We start from the raw sequence: 18,945 nt of genomic DNA on the forward strand, positions 1-18,945 counted from the left end.
AAGTTCATAAAGAGCTTCTAACAGCAGCTGACAAATAGTAGTTAGTGTTATTATTATGAAATTGAGAATATGCCTTTATTAAGCTAAAAAAAACAGGTCTTCTAAATCCAAGTCCAGTGCTCTTTCCACGGTACTGTGCAGGGCAGGACTGGCCCACCCAAACCCCTGGGAGGAGCTGGCAGGCTCACAGGGGAAGCACGCACATATTGGCAGCATATCTAAAGGAGCTGGGCCATGCCCATTTCCAAAGCTCCAAGGGTGGAAGACACCTTAATTGGAACAAATCTGGGGGGAGTAGACGTGGAATAAGGGAAGCAAATATAAGCACATGTTACAATTAGATTCTGAGAGAGAGTTCTTGAAACAGCTAGTTACTTGTCTGAAGCAAACGGGAAACAGGTACTTCTCTTGGCAGTACAATGTACTCATTCTGTCTTTCTCTATAATTTGTAATTATTGAGCACCTACTATAAGCCCTCTGCTGGGCCCTTTTCATCATCATGAGGGTGACCTCACTGCCACAGCAATTCCACACTGCTCTGATCTCTCTAGCCACAGCCCAGGACATTCCACAAAGCACGAAGCAGGAAAGAAGAAACAAGTTCACTCACCTGGCCTGCCAGGTTGAAGTAAGAATGGTTGGTCAGGTTGACTGGTGTGGCCTGACTGGCCTGTGCTCTATAGTTGACCATGAGCTCTCCGCCATCCAGGGTGTATGTCACCCAGACTTTTAACTCTCCGGGGTAGCCTTCCTCACCATCTGGACTGATGCGTGAGAACTGGACGCCATTGGGCAGCACCCGAGGGGTCCAGAGCACCTGGAAAACAGTGTTTTCAAAGCTGTGTAGTTGCTCCAACCTCAAGCTAAATGCCACATTTCAATATTTAAAGATAACTGATTTCACAAGGAAAATGGTTATACAACCAATTAAGACTTTTGAATGATAGCCTGGATTTTTTTTTTTTGAGACAGGGTCTCACTATGTTGTCCAAGCTGCAGTGCAGTGATACAATCTTGGCTCTGCAACCTCCACCTCCCAGGTTCAAGTGATTCTCGAGCCTCAGCCTCCCGAGTATGATTACAGGTATGACCCACTGCACCCGGCTAATTTTTGCATTTTTCATAGAGACGGGGTTTCGCCATGATGACCAGGCTGGTCTCGAACTCCTGACCTCAAGTGATCCACCTGCCTTGGCCTCCCAAGGTGCTGGGATTACAGGCGTGAGCCACCGCACCTTGTCCCTGGATTTTAATTATTACAAATGTTTGTTTTTCTCTACCTTCTCACACTCCCCATTCTCTTTTCTCTAACTTTGTACGTATATGTGTGTCTACAATAGTTTCCTGTCCTCTTCTCTCATGATTTTTCTTTGATTTTTTTTAATCTTGTAGCCGCACTCTGCTAAATGCCATATAGCAATATCTGCTAAGAGTATTAAAAAAACTTTAATGAATCAGCCCCTGTCTCCTGGGGGTACTATATACAAATATTTATTAAAATCCCTATAAGGCTCTCTGTGTTCCCTAGGCAGAGTTCAAAACAAATAAGGCACTTGTGCCATTAAGAAGAGTTGTAGCCCACAAGTCAAGAGTCCTGATTTGGGGGGCCTCATTTGTCCCTAGCTCATTGTGTGGCTCTAGGCGTTAATCTCTTTCATAAAATAAAGGGGTTGAAGAAATTATCTCAAAGTCTCTTCTTGTTCCAGAAATTATGATTCTAAGACTGGCAAAAAAAAGTATGAAGAAGAGTTCATTTTTAAAGTTTTTTTTGTGGTTGGGTGCAATAGCTCATGCCTGTAATCCCAACATTTTGGGAGGCTGAGGCAGGAGGATTGCTTGAGCTCAGGAATTCAAGACCAGCCTGGGCTACATAGTGAGATGTCATCTCTATAAAAAAGTTTAAAAAATTAGCGAGGTATGGTGGTGCATACCTGTAGTCCTAGCTACTTGGGAGGCTGAGAAGGGAGGATTGCTTGAGCCCAGGAGGTTGAGGCTGCAGTGAGCCGAGATCGCACACACCATTGCACTCCAATCTGGGTGACAGAGTAAGACATTGTCTCAAAAAAGTAAATAAATAAATAAAAGGCATTTTGCTTTTGGAAATAGGAATTGGAGGTGGCTGTTCTCAACTTCGTCCTAGAGGCTCCAAGATTACACTTATAGGGAAGGGAAAACGAACATTTATTGGGTGCCCATTATGGGTCAAGACTCTTTGCTAGAAACTTCACAGACACCGTCTCATCTGTCTCAAAGCAGACTTAAAGTAGGTAACATCCTCATTGAATAATGAAAGAATGGAGGCTCAGTGAGGATAAACCGCTTGCCCCAGGTCACACAGCTAGTGTGTGGCATTGGATTGGATCCTGAGCCTGTTCCCTTATTCTATACTATCAGGGGATGAGTTGGCCAGAGATTCCCAGTGCCTTTAGAGAGCTCTGGGATCACTAAAGAAGGGGCCTGTTGCAGGCATGAGACCTCCAATTTGTTGAGTGCGCAATAGTCAGTGACCTGGTGCTTTCCATAAATCATCTTGCAATGTAAAGATTTGGTTGCCCAAATGAAATGACCATCATTATAGGTCAAAACAGTTGAACACTGGCAATTTCATGTGGCTTCAGCAAATATTATTTACCTCCATTTTACAGATGAGCAAATTGAGTTCAGTGGAATTAACTTATACTCACATCTACCTTCCACATTCCCAGTGTGTGTCGGGAGGGTGGGGAGTTTCATACTTCCTGTCCATTGTTTAGAAGGAAAAAAATCTTGTTTAAAGTCACACATGTGGCCAGGTGCAGTGGCTCACACTTGTAATCACAGCACTTTGGGAGGCCAAGGTGGGCAGATCACTTGAGGTCAGGAGTTCGAGACCAGCCTGGCCAACATGGTGAAACCTCGTCTCTACTAAAAATACAAAAATTAGCCGCGTATGGTGGCTCATGCCTGTAATCCCAGCTACTCGGGAGGTTGAGGCAGGAGAACCACTTGAACCTGGGAAGTGGAGGTTGTAGTGAGCCAAGATCGCGCCACTGCACTCCCGCCTGGGCAACAGAGTGAGACTCCGTGTCAATAAATAAATAAATAAAGTTATACATGTTATTTGTGACAGAGCTGGGGTTCAAACTCAGGACTGGCTGTCTCCACTATTCCACATCTTAGTCTCAGTGAAGTTTTTGTCTGAATCTTCCTTTTCAACAGAAGAGTTGAGGCCAAACTCTACAGACTTGAAAGCTAATAGCCTCTGTGGGCCACAGGAGTGGTCTCTAAGCCCAGGATTTGTCCACTTTGCTCTCACAGACGTGGCATTTGCCAGGAAGGAGAACCCAGCAGGAACGGAGGTCTCTGCCTTCACCTACAGTGAAGGCAGCTGGTATGTGAAATACTTTCACCGAGCTTAGTGAAAAATTCATTTTACACCCTAGTTAGCTCCCAGAAATGTTGAACTTTCAAGACACTCAAAATATGAAGCCTGTTATATGTGTAATTAAAAAAGAAATAGAATATCCCAAATGGAACATTTCAGGAATTAAATAATTGAAATGAAATCTTAACTTGCTACCTAGTTTTTCTTTTGTAGAAAAGGACACAATGGAAAGATTTTTGTGTAAACCAATGGTTAAGCATAATTCCTATTTATGGAAAGATTTCCCTGAGCCTGTAGTTTCCAAATTTCCAGAAACTTTGCAGCTCTAGACCTTCTTATACCATTTCAAATCCTATTCAACTTTCATCTTAAAAAAAAAAAATGTGTTGGTGGCTGGGTGCGATGGATCATGCCTGTAATCCCAGCACTTGGGGAGGCCAAGGTGGGTGAATCACCTGAGGTCGGGAGTTTGAAACCAGCCTGACCAACATGGAGAAACCCTGTCTCTACTAAAAATACAAAATTAGCCAGGCGTGGTGGCACATGCCTGTAATCTCAGCTACTTGGGAGGCTGAGGCAGGAGAATCGCTTGAACCCGGGAGGTGGAGGTTGCAGTGAGCTGAGATCACGCCATTGCACTCCAGCCTGGGGGACAAGAGCAAAAAACTCTGTCTCAAAAAAAAAAAAAAAAAGCATCAGTATAAATAGAAACACACATACCTCCAAATCAACAATTATTCAGTCATTGTTGAGACGTGACACAACATAAAACAAAGTTCATCTGATGGGCGCATGGCACTATGTCAAAACCGACTGTTCAAAAACTTTCAGTGGCTTCATAAAAATGTTCAAAGCCGGCCAGGTGCGGTGGCTCAAGCCTTTAATCCCAGCACTTTGGGAGGCTGAGGTGGGCGGATCACCTGAGGTCAGGAGTTCGAGACTAGCCTGACCAACATGGAGAAACCCCATCTCTACTAAAAATACAAAAAATTAGCTGGGCGTGGTGGTGCATACCTGTAATCCCAGCTACTCAAGAGGCTGAGGCAGGAGAATTGCTTGAACCTAGGAGGTGGAGGGTGCGGTGAGCTGAGATGGTGCCATTGCACTCCAGCATGGAAAACAAGAGCAAAACTCTGCCTCAGAAAAAAAAAAAAAAAAAAAAAAGAGTTCAAAGTCTTTCCCCACCCCTCTCAGGGCCACTGTGCAGCCATTCTCTCCCATATCCATGTATTGAATGAAATGCTATTGGCTCTTCAAGGCCAGTTCCAGTCCTATCTCCTAGGTTGCTGTTTCATTTGTTCACACCCAGTTCCTACAGCACCTTGTTGGCCACATATGTTCCTGTCTTCTCTGGCTTGTTATGGCGCTTGTGGCCGCTCACCTTTAACAGTTGTCACGTAAGAGTCCACCTCCCTCTTTATACTGTGAGCCTCAGGAGTCCCCGGCCTACTGTGGCCCCTGCTTCACAGAAGGGGCTCAAGGGCACACTGCACTGAAGGCTACGTACACTCACGATTTTGCTGTGTTCTTGAAGGGGAATATAAGTTAAGCAACACCACGGAAAATGCCACAGTGAACAGGGGGAGTAGGCACAAGCTAGAACGAGGTGCTGTCCTAAGGCTCCTCTGAAGATCCCTGTCTGAAGCCAGGCTGGGCCTTACTTTCTCTGGTTGGCGTTTGCTCATGATCCTGGCATGTTCTAGAGACTCTGCCCTAATACTGGCAGAGCACATGCTGCCCTCTGCCTCCCTGGCATGAAGAATCCCATCACTGAGGAAAGGGAAACCCATGGGGCAGTCAGTCTGGTTCCAGGCCACCAGCAGGAAGCTCATGGAAGCGGGGAAGTCAGAGCCACAGGACAAGTGGTGGTTAGAGGCAGAAGAGAAGAAACTGTGGCCATTAGTGGCCATACATGTTCCTGTCTTCTCTGGCTCTTCTCTAGCAAATAACCTGGGTGGTATAATTTAAAAGAAAGTTAACTACTGAAATTTACTCCTGCACAGCCTGAAATTAGACTAGTAAGAGAGCAATCACTGGGGTTAACCCGTAGACTACCATGGGGCTAGGAAGCAGGAGGCCAAGCACTCCCACCCCAGGGAGAAGCTGTTTGATCAATTTGCTTTCCTGACCTTGTTTTCTAGGGCTCTGCTTAAAGAATGGACGTTTTCATGTGGAGGAGAGGAACTGGGGAGAAACTGATATGGTTTTGAGGCATGAGGCACTTCAGTGGAAGGGCAAGCCTTGGTGCAGGGCCATGCTGCATGGGGTGGGGGGCTTAATGACAGGTACAGGGAAGCATGTTGGACGGGGGCACCCATGCAGCCTGGGTGGACACCAGCAGCTATGGTGTAAGAATGAGTGTTTTGGGCCAGGCAGCCCTGGTCGTCCCACTTAGGAGTCATGTGGCCTTTTATTTATTTTTTATTTTTTATTTTTTTGAGATGGACTCTGGCTCTGTTGCCCAGGCTGGAGTGCAGTGGAGTGATCTCAGCTCACTGCAACTTCCACCTCCCACGTTCAAGCGATTCTCTTGCCTCAGCCTCCCGAGTAGCTGGGATTACAGGTGGCCGCCATCACGCCCAGCTAAGTTTTGTATTGTTCATAGAGATGGGGTTTCACCATGTTGGCCAGGTTGGTCTTAAACTCCTGACCTCAGGTGATCTGCCCGCCTCGGCCTCCCAGAGTGCTGGGATTACAGGCATGAGCCACTGTGCCCAGCCATGTGGCCTTTCAGTGCCTCAGTTTTCCCATTTAGTGATAACACAGAGTTTTAGTAAGGGTAAGGGATAATATATGTCAATGTCTTGTCCAATAAGTGGAAGATACTGTTATCAATCCACATCTCTTCAACCCGACTCCCTGATCTCAACACTGTGAGAAAGTCGTTTCTCGTTTTTCCTAAGTCAAAGGCTGACATCCTTTCTCTTGGGGCTCCCCTGTCTGTTCCAACAGATGAACTAGAGAAGAATGGGTCCTAGCAGATGCCCATTGCACTGCTGCCCTGAACCACAGGAGCGGCCTCCTTCCTGCATCTGGTGAGACGTGCTCTAGCGCCTACGACTGTGCCTGGCAAGCAGAAGGTATGCGTAAAGTGAGCCTAAAGGGAACTCAGTCACATGCGCCGTACTTACCTTATCAAACCCTCTGACTCCTCCATGCAGACTGTTGGGTTCCTTGTTAATGGCCAGGTGATACTCCTTCCCATCCACCTTGAAGGTTCCTTTGGCGATTCGGTTGGCCACCCTCCCAATAACTGCTCCAAAGTATGGCTGCTTTTGGAGGTATCCTGCAAGGACAAGGGATGACAGCACTTTTAAAACTTCAATTCAGGCCAGGCGCGGTGGCTCACACCTGTAATCCCAGCACTTTGGGAGGCCGAGGCAGGCGGATCACAAGGTCAGGAGATCGAGACCATCCTGGCTAACACGGTGAAACCCTGTCTCTACTAAAAATACCAAAAAAAATAGCCGGGCATGGTGGCCGGCACCTGTAGTCCCAGCTACTCGGGAGGCTGAGGCAGGAGAATGGCATCAACCCGGGAGGTGGAGCTTGCGGTGAGCCGAGACCGCGCCACTGCATTCCAGCCTGGGCAACAGAGCAAGACTCCATCTCACACACACACAAAAAAAAACCTCGATCCAAAGGTGAGGTGCATGCCACTGTCCCCCACCTTCTTCAGAAGGATGCTGCACGTGGTAACATCTTGGGCATGTCAAAGTCCTCACCGAATCACAGAAAATGGCTTTCATTACATATGATCCTTTCCTTTTCCAAAAGTAATTAATATTCATTATACAAAATTGTAAATAATTTTATACAGCACAAAGAAAAAACTGATATTATCCTTCATCTCATCACTCGAGAGAGCCACTGTTAATATTCTTACGTGCACACACTCTTCCATCTTTTAGTACATGCATCTGTGTGCTTTTTTCTTTCTTTTTATAAAACTATTTGTTGTGGTGGTTGTTGTTAAGACAGAGTCTCACTCTGTTGCCCAGGCTGGAGTGCAGTGGCCCCATCTCGGCTAACTGCAAACTCCGCCCCCCCAGGTTCAAGTGATTTTCTTGCCTCAGCCTCCTGAGTAGCTGGGAGTAGAGGCATGCACCACCACACCCAGCTAATTTTTGTATTTTTAGTAGAGATGGGGTTTCACCATGTTGGCCAGGCTGGTCTCGAACTCCTGACCTCAGGCGATCCGCCCAACTTGGCCTCCCAAAGTGCTAGGATTACAGGCGTGAGTCACCATGCCCACCCTTTTCTCTCTCTTTCAAAACATCTTATTGTATTGTATGCACCTATTTTCAGTCCAAAGTTGACTCTGAGTAACTGAAACTGCAGGAAGCAAAACTATGGATGAAGGGGGACTGTATAACACTGCTTTGTAATCTCCTTTTCTCTAGGCCAAAGTTATACTTTCGTGTGGTCTTGAGGGGAGATGATCTTATTCTTCTTTCTCTTCTTATTTTTTTAATCACATAATTAGTACATTAAAATATCCTTTAAAGAGAGTTAGGTAATGCACAAGGATATAGAGTAGGCTCGCTAGAGGAAATATAGAAGGCCTGGTTAAATGTGAGTTTCAAATAAACAATAAATAATTGCTTAGCATAAGTATGTTCATGTTATTATTATACATGGGACATACTTATACTTTAAAAGTTGTGTCCAGGTGCAGTGGCTCACGCCTGTAATCCCAGCACTTTGGGAGGCTGAGAAGGGTGGATCACGAGGTCAAGAGATCGAGACCATCCTGGCCAACATGGTGAAACCCCATCTCTACTAAAAATACAAACATTAGCTGGGTGTTGTGGCATGCGCCTGTAGTCCCAGCTACTTGAGAGGCTGAGGCGGGAGAATCGCTTGAACCCAAGAGGCAGAGGTTGCAGTGAGCCAAGATCGTGCCATTGCACTCCAGCCTGGCGACACAGCGAGACTCTGTCTCAAAAAAAAAAAAAAATAGTGTAAGCTGTTTACCTGAAATTCACATTTAACCAGCCATCCTGTACTTTTATTTGTGAAATCTAGCAACCTAAACAAAGACTAAAACACAAAAGCCTTCCTTCACCTCTCCACTCCCCTCCTTTCCAATGGTAACCACTATTAACAGTCTGGCACGTACACTTCATTTAAAAATTTGAATTAACTACATATTAGCAAATATACAAATACACAAACACACATATTCCATATAAAGAGAATCATACCATATAGAGTATCACACTATAATCATACATTGTTCTGAAACTTTTCATTTATCAAATATCTTCAGATCACTCCATGTCATGACATATCTACCATATTCCTTTTTATTTTTTTTTAGAGACAGAGTCTTGCTCTGTTGCCCAGGCTGGAGTGCAGTGGTGCAATCTTGGCTCATTGCAACCTCTGCCTCCTGGGTTCTAGCAATTCTCCTGCCTGAGCCTCCCAAGTAGCTGGGGTTACAGACACACACCGCCATGCCCAGCTAATTTTTTTTTTTTTTGTATTTTAGTAGAGGCAGGGTTTCTACTATGCTTCATGTTGCCCAGGCTGGTCTCAAACTCCTGAGCTCAGGCAATCCACCTGCCTCGGCCTCTCAAAGTGCTAGGATTACAGGTGTGAGCCACCCCGCCCAGACCATATTCCTTTTTATTTTTTTAGATAGGATCTCACTGTCGCCCAGGCTGGAGTGCTGTGGAGCCATCATAGCTCACTGCAGCCTCGACCTCCGAGGCTCAAATGATCCTCCCACCTCAGCCTCTGGAATAGCTGGGACCACAGGTATATACCACCATGTCTGGCTAATTTTTTTACTTTTTATTTTGTAGAGACAGAGTTCCCCTATGTTGCCTAGTCTGGTCTCAAACTCCTGGGTTCAAGTGGTCCTCCCGCCTTGGCCTCTCAAAGTGTTTAAATTGCTGGCATGAGCCACCGCACCCAGCCCCATATTCCTTTTGATGGCTACATGGTATAATAATCAGCATAAACTGTTTGGGGCCTTTTTAGGGCAGGGGCTGTAAAAAGCAAAGTAGTGTCCTCATACTTACAACTTTGTGCGTGGGCGTATTACGGTACTTTTCTTCTCTTTAAGTTCCTCTGCTTACTTTACGATGGAAAAGATAAAGGTTTGGAGATTGTTTTCTGTATTATCACCAAGATTACTTTCCACTCTAGTTTTTCACTTAGACGTCCTCTGAATTCCATTCCCTTTTCCCGTGGTACTCTGTATCTGTCATGTCTACTTCAGATCAGCAGAGAATGCAATTCAAGCATATGAACTATTTTTTCAAGGGATGGAGAGGCTCTCAGGATACAGACCTTGAGCTGATTAGGCCAGTTACAGGTCACAGGTTTCCATTACCCAACTGGTTGGGTACAAATTAAACATTAATCCTTCTCTTCCAGGCCTTTCCTGGTTTGCTTCTTTGCTAATCTGCAGGTGCATCAGAGTGTTGCCCATGGACTATCATAATAGCTAACACTTACTGAGTGCTTTTTTTTTTTGAGACGGAGTTTCACTCTTATAGCCTAGGCTGGAGTGCAGTGTGCAGTCTTGGCTTACTGCAATGTCTGCCTCCCGGGTTCAAGCAGTTCTCCTGCCTCAGCCTTCCAAGTAGCTGGGATTACTGGCGCCCGCCACCACGCCTGGCTAATTTTTTTTTTTTAATAGAGATGGGGTTTCACCATATCCTGACCTCAGGTGATCCCACCTGCCTCGGCCTCCCAAATATGTCCAGCCATTTCTAAGTGTCTACATTACTTCTTTCATATTCAGAACTCCTATCCCAATTTACAGATGTGGAAACTGAGGACAGAAAAGTTAAATAACTTGCCCCAAAACACACAGCTAAGTAGTGGCAGAACCAAGACTTGAACCCAGACAGTCTAGCTCATGAGTCCATGTTCTTCAGTATCAAATTACGTGGAAAGCGCAGGCTTTCTGGCTGTTGACCTTACCTCCATCCCTAGGCACAGGCCAGGCTGATCTCTCTCTCCTATTCCCACCTCTCCCCACCTTCTTCTCTTTCTGAAAATAGCTTTAAAAGCCCATACACTGGTTAACCAAAAGGAGTCCCAAAGAGCCAAACAATCTTTCCTTGGTTTTGTTTCATCTGCTTTTCAGATTATAGAAAAGCAGAATTTTTTTCTAAAACACAAGTTGTTTGACTATAGAGATTTTTGAGTCCTACTTTGATTCATTCAACAAATGAACACTGAGCTCCCGCTCTCTGCCAGAGGCATACTGGGTGTTGGAGACAACCACAAAGCCAACAGCAGGGCTCCTACCACGTGGGTTTGCAAGAATTCCCTTACAAGTGACCACTACCCAAAAACAATCATGTCATGGAGATAAGAAGCACTTGCCAGGGCAGTTACTTGGTTTGGAGGAATAGGGATTTTTTTTTTTTCCCCATAATTATCGGGTTTTTTTTGTTTTTGTTTTTTTCAGACAGGGTCTTTCTGTGTCACCTAGGCTGGAGTGCAGTGGTGCCATCACGGCTCATTGCAGCCTTGACCTCCAGGCTCAGGTGATCCTCCCACCTCAGCCTCCCAAATAGCTGGGACTACAGGCATGTGCCACCACACCTGGATACTTTTTGTATTTTTTCTAGAGACAGAGTGTCCCTGTGTTGCCCAGGCTGGTCTTGAACTCCTGAGCGCAAGTGATCCTCCCACCTAGGCCTCTCAAAGTGCTGGGATTATAGGTGAGAGCCACTGTGCCCCTGGAGGAATAGTTTTTAAGAATTAAACTCTAAGCACAGCAGAAATCCTGTCTCTGAAAAACCTTTTAGTTTTAAATTTTATACTACCTTCAAATGTTACTGATATGCTTTGACTTTGGGCCCCCACCCAAATCTCATCTCGAATTGTAATCCCACCTGGTGGAGGTAATTGGCTCTGGGGGCGGTTCCCCCATGCTGTTCTTGTGATCGTCAGTGAGTTCTCACGAGATCTGATGATTTAAAAGTGGCAATTTCCCCTCCTTTCTGTCTCTCCGCTACTGCCTTGTAAGATCTGTTCTAGCTTCCTCCTCGCCTCCTGCCATGATTATAAGTTTCCTGAGGCCTCCGGATCCATGAGGAACTGTGAGTCAATTAAACCTATTTTCTTTATAAATTACCCAGTCTCAGGCAGTTCTTTTATAGCAGTGTGAAAATGGACTAATACAGTTACTAAGCTTTCACATCAAATCAGAATTACAAAAAGTGACAATCCCCAAATCCTGAATAAGGCATGGCTAAAAATTTGTTTTGAAATGCAGAAAATACTGTTTTCCATGAAAATGTTCAAAGTTCCTAGGTCAAGCCATGAATGTTGATTTAACTAAGTCAATTGCTGAGCTTAGAGTAGAGGAAATGCTCGCCCCTTTTCCTGGGCAAGGTACTGGCGAGAAGAAATTAATAAATGCTTAATCATGGGATATGGCCCTTTCCACTCCTCTAACATCCCAAGGACCACAACTGTGACACCCAATTCGGACAGCCCAAAATTAGCCAGAGTGCACTAAAGTCTGAAATAAAATTACTCACCACTCTCAATCAAAACCCCCATTCACAGAATGACTTATCCTTTGGTTATATGAAGAAAACAATTTAATTAATAAGCACTTTAGTAACCTCAGATAATTATATACTTTTAGTGGCTGCTTGCTGTCCTAGATGAACCTATTTTTTACAGTGTTAATTTTTTTTTTTTTTTGAGACGGAGTCTTGCTCTGTCCGCCAGGCTGGAGTGCAGTGGCGCAGTCTCGGCTCACTGCAAGCTCCGCCTCCCGGGTTCACGCCATTCTCCTGCCTCAGCCTCTCCGAGTAGCTGGGACTACAGGCGCCCGCCGCCACGCCCGGCTAATTTTTTTGTGTTTTTAGTAGAGACGGGGTTTCATCGTGGTCTCGATCTCCTGACCTCGTGATCCGCCCGCCTCGGCCTCCCAAAGTGCTGGGATTACAAGCGTGAGCCACCGCGCCCGGCCTACAGTGTTAATTTTTTGCAGTGTTAATTAAGTGAAATAAAAAGTTCTAGTAGAGTGAGAGATGGTATTTGGGGGCAAAGGAAAGAAAGGGGATAAAAATGATTAATTGCTCACTGTGGTCAGAGACATATCAAATATGTGGTCAGATATGGTCAGACACATAGCACAGCCCATAGCCCATTAAATCATCACAATCCATCTGTTTCACGTGAGAAAATAGGTCTGGAGAGTTTAAATTAATGGCCCTGGGTCGCACAGCTTTAAGGAAGGAAGCAGAACTTTAAACCAGGAATTTCCAATGCTCCCACCAGGGTGCTCCTGGGCGTGTGCGATATTAAACTGCAGCCTCTAACCTGATCCTTTTTTTTCCTCATCCCTGCTTCTGAACCCAGGTTTTCTAAAGGCACTAAATTTACTTTTTCTATTTTTTCCTTAATGCCTCTCATGGCAGTTAATAGCCAGGTCTTTGGTGGTAACTGGGGGAAACATGAAAAGGAAGGCGTTTCAATGATTGTATGGGTAGGTTGTTTATACCTGTGGCTTATAAGCAAATATTCTTAGCACAGGCTTTAAAAGAAATCATAATGACTGTAGGTGGGACATGCCGATGAAAAACATTTTTAGGCTGGGCGTGGTGGCTCACGCTTGTAATCCCAGCACTTTAGGAGGCTGAGGTACGCGGATCACTTGATGTCAGGAGTTTGAGACCAGCCCTGACCAATATGGTAAAACCCCGAGATCGCGCCATTGCGCTAAAAAAAAAAAAAAAAAGAAAAAGAAAAACTTTTTTTTCTTCTTTTGAGATGAAGTCTCGCTTTGTCACCAGGCTGGAGTGCAGTGGCACAATCTTGGCTCACTGCAACCTCCACTTCTCAGGTTTAAGTGATTCTCCTGCCTCAGCCTCCCGAAAAGCTGGGATTACAGGCATGCGCCACCAAGCCCAGCTAATTTTTGTATTTTTAGTAGAGATGGGTTTCACCATGTTGGCCAGGATGGTCACCATCTCTTGACCTTGTGATCCACCCGCCCAAAGTGCTGGGATTACAGGCGTGAGCCACCGTGCCGGCAAAAAACATTTTTAAATACAAAAAAAGGTAGAAAAACTCATAGGAGGCATTACTGATTTTTCTAGGCTGTTGTAGCAGGACGAGCCGCAGACAAAACTCTTCAGACACCGGATTAAAGAAGGAAGGAACTTTATTCGGCAGACTTGCGTCTCAAAAGCCGAGCTCCCCGGGTGAGCAATTCCTGTCCCTTTTAAGGGCTTACAACTCCAAGGGGGTCTGCGTGAAAGGGTCGTGATCGATTGAGCACGCCGGGGGTACCTGACTGGGGGCTGCATGCACCGGTAATCAGAACGGAACACAACAGGACAGAGATTTTCACAGTGCTTTTCCATAAAATGTCTGGAATCTATAGATAACATAACTGCTTAGGTCAGGGGTTGATCTTTAACTACCAGGCCCGGGGTGTAGTGCCGGGCTGTCTGTCTGTGGATTTCATTTCTGCCTTTTAGTTTTTACTTCTTTCTTTGGAGGCAGAAATTGGGCATAAGACAATATGAGGGGTGGTCTCCTCTCTTACTGTAACTAAAAATTTATATAATTTTCTTCTTTAGAATTCTATGAAAGAAAAAAAATCTCATTTTCCCAGGGAGAAAATGAACCATTCTGACCTCTGGTTATGGCTGTAATCCAAACAGTTTATACAACCTGTCTGGGAAATTGGAGACTGTTCATATCTAACTCTGCAGTTACAAAAGGACCATGTCTCATGGAATTATCCACACTCAGATCTTCCGCATGGCTCAAAACCATTTTTGGGATATGGTAATGTCAAGATAACCCCTTATTCTGTCAAGTCTTTAAAAAAAATTTTTTTAATTTAAATTTATTTATTTCATTATTTTTATTTATCTACTTATTTTAGAGACGGGGTCTCACTATGTTGCCCAGTCTGGTCTCAAACTCCTGGCCTCAAGTGATCCACCCACTTTGGACTCCTAGGATTACAGGCGTGAGCCACCATGCCGGCCTCTGTCAAGTCTTATTACTTTAAATTATTTACCTCTGTTTGTTTATATGTATTTACATACTCTGAAGTTTTAAAAGAATATACAGTGAAAATTAAGTCTCCTTCCCACCCCTTGCACCCTGGGTACCCAGGATCCTTTCTTAACAACCACTGTTACCAGTTTATTGTTAACATAGGTTTTAATGCACTAGAAATGTAGTATCAGAGCACCATCAAAATAGTAAGAGTGCTCTGTATCTCCCCTGTAAGTCACAGCCCACACCTCTACAACAAACACAGGTTAACAAGAGAAAAGCAAAACAGCTGGGCACAGTGGCTCATGTCTGTAATCCCAGTACTTTGGGAGGCTGAAGTGGGAGGATTGCTTGAGGCCAGTAGTTCGAGGCTGCAAGTCAGCTATAATTGCACTACTGCACTCTAGCCGGAGTGACAGAGCGAGACTCCACCTCAAAAAAATAAAAAATAAATAAATAAGCCAAACAAAGTTATTTGATTATAGCTTTATGTGACATGGGAGCTTTCAGAATGAAGACCCACAGATACAGGGAAAACAATCCATTTTTATGCTTAGGTCCAAGGGAGCATGGACAGCCATGTAGAAATATGATTGGACAAAAAGAGATCTGTTGCTAATAGAGTGAATGGGGAAACTCGGCAAGGCCTGTGTTCAGATTTTTCTTGGCCTCCCCATGCAGCATTCCTTCCTCCGGTTATGGGGCAGGACCCCTCTGGAATGAGGGTCTTAATTTCTTTATGGTCAGCTGTTACACAGAAAGGCAGAAGGAAAGATTAGAGTATATTTTTATTTTTTTGAGATGGGGTCCCACTCTGTCGCCCAGGCTGGAGTGCAGTGGCGCAATCTCGGCTCACTGCAACTTCCGCCTCCCAGATTCAAGTGATTCTCCTGCCTCAGCCTCCCAAGTAGCTGGGATTACAGGAGCCCGCCAGCAGCCTGGCCAACATGGCGAAACCCCATCTCTACTAAAAATACAAAAAAATTAGCTGGGCATGGTGTTCAACAGAAATCTGAGTTTTGTTTTTTTCCCTGAGGAATCTGAAATTTGCTCTCTGTTTTTTAAGATAGAGTTTCACTCTGTCACCCATGCTGGAGTGCAGTGGCGCAATCTTGGCTCACTGCAACCTCCACCTCCCGGGTTCAAGCGATTCTCCTGCCTCAGCCTCCTGACTAGCTGGGATTACAGGCACGTGCCACCATGCTCAGCTAATTTTTTTGTATTTTTAGTAGAGACAGGGTTTCACCATGTTGGCCAGGCTGCCATGAGCCAAGTTACACATCTGAAGAACCAAACAGACAGAATGACACACCAAAAGGAAAACCTCAAACCTCCTCTCCAGTAGAATTTGTCTATGCCCCAACCACTGAGCAGAGAGTATTAACTCTCAGTTTCCCTTTGCCAGCCTTATTTCACACCTCATTTTCTGTCTAGTTAAACCATGGTGCTAAGAGAGCGTGATGTACATTTTCCTTTGCTGCAATCAAGCTGCAATTGTCATTCTTTATTTATGCAATTATTGACTTAAAGTCTATCTCCCCAGCCAAACCGCAAGAGTGGGGACCTTGTCTGTCCTGTTTAATGAGGTCATTGGATTAATAGAGTTTTCAAATGTATTAATTAATGCCTGATCCTAATTGCCCACGGATTCTGGGATAAAAGTCTATCCTAGCTGGTAGGAGACCTGATCTCTGAGAAGACACTGAGTTGGTCTTCTCTATTTTGTTCCCTAAATGGTTACTGGGTAGCTGGTGTACTAGGCAACCACTGAGCTTACTGGAGCATTTCTGAGACAACCAGGCCTCAAAGAGAATCTGATCAAGGAAGAAGGAAGTAGAAGAGGCAAGTATTTGAATTTCCTTCTTCAGAAGGGAAGAAGTGGAAGCCACACCCCCTCTTGCCTGCTCTTTGCTCTCCAGCCTTCTCCAGGTATCAGGCAGTTCAAAGATTAGGCAGTTCAAAGATTGCTCCAGGATTGCTGAAGTGTATCATACCATCAGCTGACCTTTTACGTTAACTGGGGCAAAGCCTGAAGGGACAACCAGAGGCCAACTCCCATAGCTTATTTATTACAGTTTTTCCCAAATGCCAGATGGCCACACAGCCCTCTCTGATACACGCGCTTGCAAGTCAGACGGTCCCAAGCTAGGCGACTTTCCCCCTTCGTCCCTCGCATTGCAAGTGGCCCGCTAGATCCGGGAGGTGTGTAGCGTGGGCCTGGGGCCTGCTCGCAGCCCGGGGCAGAGTTCAACCCACCTTCCAACTCGGCGAAGCCAAGTACCACGTCTGAGGCTCTCCCCTGCCTGTCTTTGACCTCTAGGGCTGTGATCGTGCAGCCCCAGGAGATGATGTCCACTCTCAAGAGGTCTGACTGCAGCTGGAACTTCTCCACTGTCCCTCCTCCCGAGGGCAGCTCTCCAAACACTGCCCTGGTCACCGAAGCCATAGAGAAAGTTCGGCGTGTGCAGCTACTGCCCGCTCTTCAAACTCCAGCGCTCGCTAAGCTAGAGGCGACCCAAGTTTACAGGAGAAGAGGCGTGACTCGGCTCAGACTCCTCCCTTTCCTTGCCTGGATTTAGGGAGTGACCGTTCCTGCAAAAAACAGCCCCTGGGGCCTTTCTAAATCATTCATTTGCCTGAGGATAACAAGAGGGACAAACTTTGCAGCCACGCTTGCACTTCTTCTCCTTGGCTCGCCCTGGTTGCATTGCATGTTGGGAATGGTAGTTTTTAGGAGGTGAAATTGCATTTGGGGGCCTGTAGTCTTTCTAAACTCAAATCCTGGGTTGACAGTGTTCTACCCCCATCTCCCCACACCTCAACATGTAATGAGCTGGTCATTAATGTCGGTGGCTATCAGACGAAGAACGGGAAAATGTAGATAGCAGACTTACAGTGAGACCGATCTTGGGAGAAAATTCGATTTTAACTCTTTGATACAGGGGGTAAGAAGTACAGTAGTAGTTGGCCGGGCTCGGTGGCTCACGCCTGTAATCCCAGCACTTTGGGAGGCCGAGGCAGGCGGATCACGAGGTCAGGAGATCGAGACCATCCTGGCTAACACGGTAAAACCCCGTCTCTACTAAAAATACAAAAAAAAAAATTAGCTGGGCGTGGTCGTGGTGGCCTGTAGTCCCAGCTACTCGGGAGGCTGAGGCAGGAGAATGGCGTGAACCTGGGAGGCGGAGCTTGCAGTGAGCCGAAATCGCGCCACTGCACTCCAGCCTGGGTGACACAGCGAGACTCCGTCACAAAACAACAACAACAACAACAACAAAGTACAGTAGTAGTTTAGAAACGAGGTAAATCATTTCGGGCTTCTCTGCACACAGACTTACTGAAGATTCATTCTTTTTGTCCCACGAATGAAGTCCTGGACATGGTTCTGTTAGAGCCACTGCCCAGAAGGCTCTCCTGACGGCCAAAGCTGTGCCAGCCTCGAGGAGCTTGGACCAGACAGGGTCAGGTAGATGGATTAGGCCCTCCGTGTGCGGAGGTGATTAGAGACAGCCTCAGACTTACTTTACTTCAAGGGACTGGAAAGGGACCTCGGGTGTCTTCTGGCTCCTCAAGTCCACAGTTCCTTTAAGAAGGGATTCAGGGAACAAGTATTTATTGAGGTCCTTGTAAATGCCAGGTACTGAACCTTTGTTATCTCCTTTTCTACAAGTAGGATGGAGTCTTCAGGTATGTACAGTTGGAGAGGAAAGACACTAAGGTTATTAAATAATTGTCTTGCTTAACTGTGTCTCAGAATGCGCTGAGGACATTTAAAATGCATGTTCCCAGACCCCACCAATGGAATTTCTAATTCTGGAAGTCTAGGGTGAAACTCAGTAATCTGCATTTTTTCATGTTCCCCAAGTTATTCTTCTGCAGATTATCTGGGACAAGATTTAGAGAAATATTGCTCTAAGGCTTGATGACTAATCTGAATTTTTTTTCCCAAAAAAATAGGCTCTGATGGCAGAAGGATTAAGATAGAGCTATTAAGGGCCTTAATGAGATAACATACAGGCACCTATGTATTTCCTTGCTAAGTCTGGCGACTCTAGAGGAGTACTGAGCCTAGGAAGTGGGAGGGTGCTGGGAACCTAAAGACAAGTTTTACTCAAGCCATCTGCGTAATCATCTATCTTTTCTTGATACTGCTCTTGGCTTGGTTCCTGGGTACTTCAGAGGGTATCCAACTAGACTGTGGTGAGTGCAGAAATGAAATGCATCTTTGATTAGGAAATTATGAGAATTGGGATTATGTGCCTGGAATCAGATGCTAATAAAACATAATAACTATCTCTCAGCCTCTTCTGTCTGTAATTTAAGGAATATTTAGCATTCTTGCCATAAAGCCTCAATTCACTGTCATGAAGCAGAAGAATTCTGATAGCAAAGGAAAAATAAAAAAGCTTGCAACAGGCTTCAGTGAAGCTCAACATATAATAATAAAAATACCCAAACAAGTCAAATTACAGATTGCATCACACTCATACAATAACTGATAGGCCCTCCTATGTGCTGCTTCATCAGAAATTCTCATAAACTCTGAGTTTCATCAGCCACTTAACTTTGTGGTGATTCA

General features: G+C 45.3%; 1 protein-coding gene across 1 annotated transcript; it reads right to left on the minus strand.

Annotated features, from left to right (window-relative positions):
• Window positions 1-306: 306 nt before the first annotated feature.
• Window positions 307-17,045, minus strand: GALM (galactose mutarotase). The gene is made up of 3 exons (XM_032179076.2): window positions 16,623-17,045; window positions 6,497-6,651; window positions 307-818 (listed from the first exon to the last, which is right to left on the minus strand). The coding sequence occupies exons 1-3, from the start codon at window positions 16,810-16,812 to the stop codon at window positions 549-551; spliced, it is 615 nt and encodes a 204-aa protein (XP_032034967.1). The 5' UTR covers window positions 16,813-17,045; the 3' UTR covers window positions 307-548.
• Between the last annotated feature and the right edge of the window lie 1,900 nt (window positions 17,046-18,945).

Source organism: Hylobates moloch, unplaced genomic scaffold, assembly GCF_009828535.3.
Source record: "Hylobates moloch isolate HMO894 unplaced genomic scaffold, HMol_V3 SCAFFOLD_15, whole genome shotgun sequence".
Lineage (NCBI taxonomy): Eukaryota > Metazoa > Chordata > Mammalia > Primates > Hylobatidae > Hylobates > Hylobates moloch.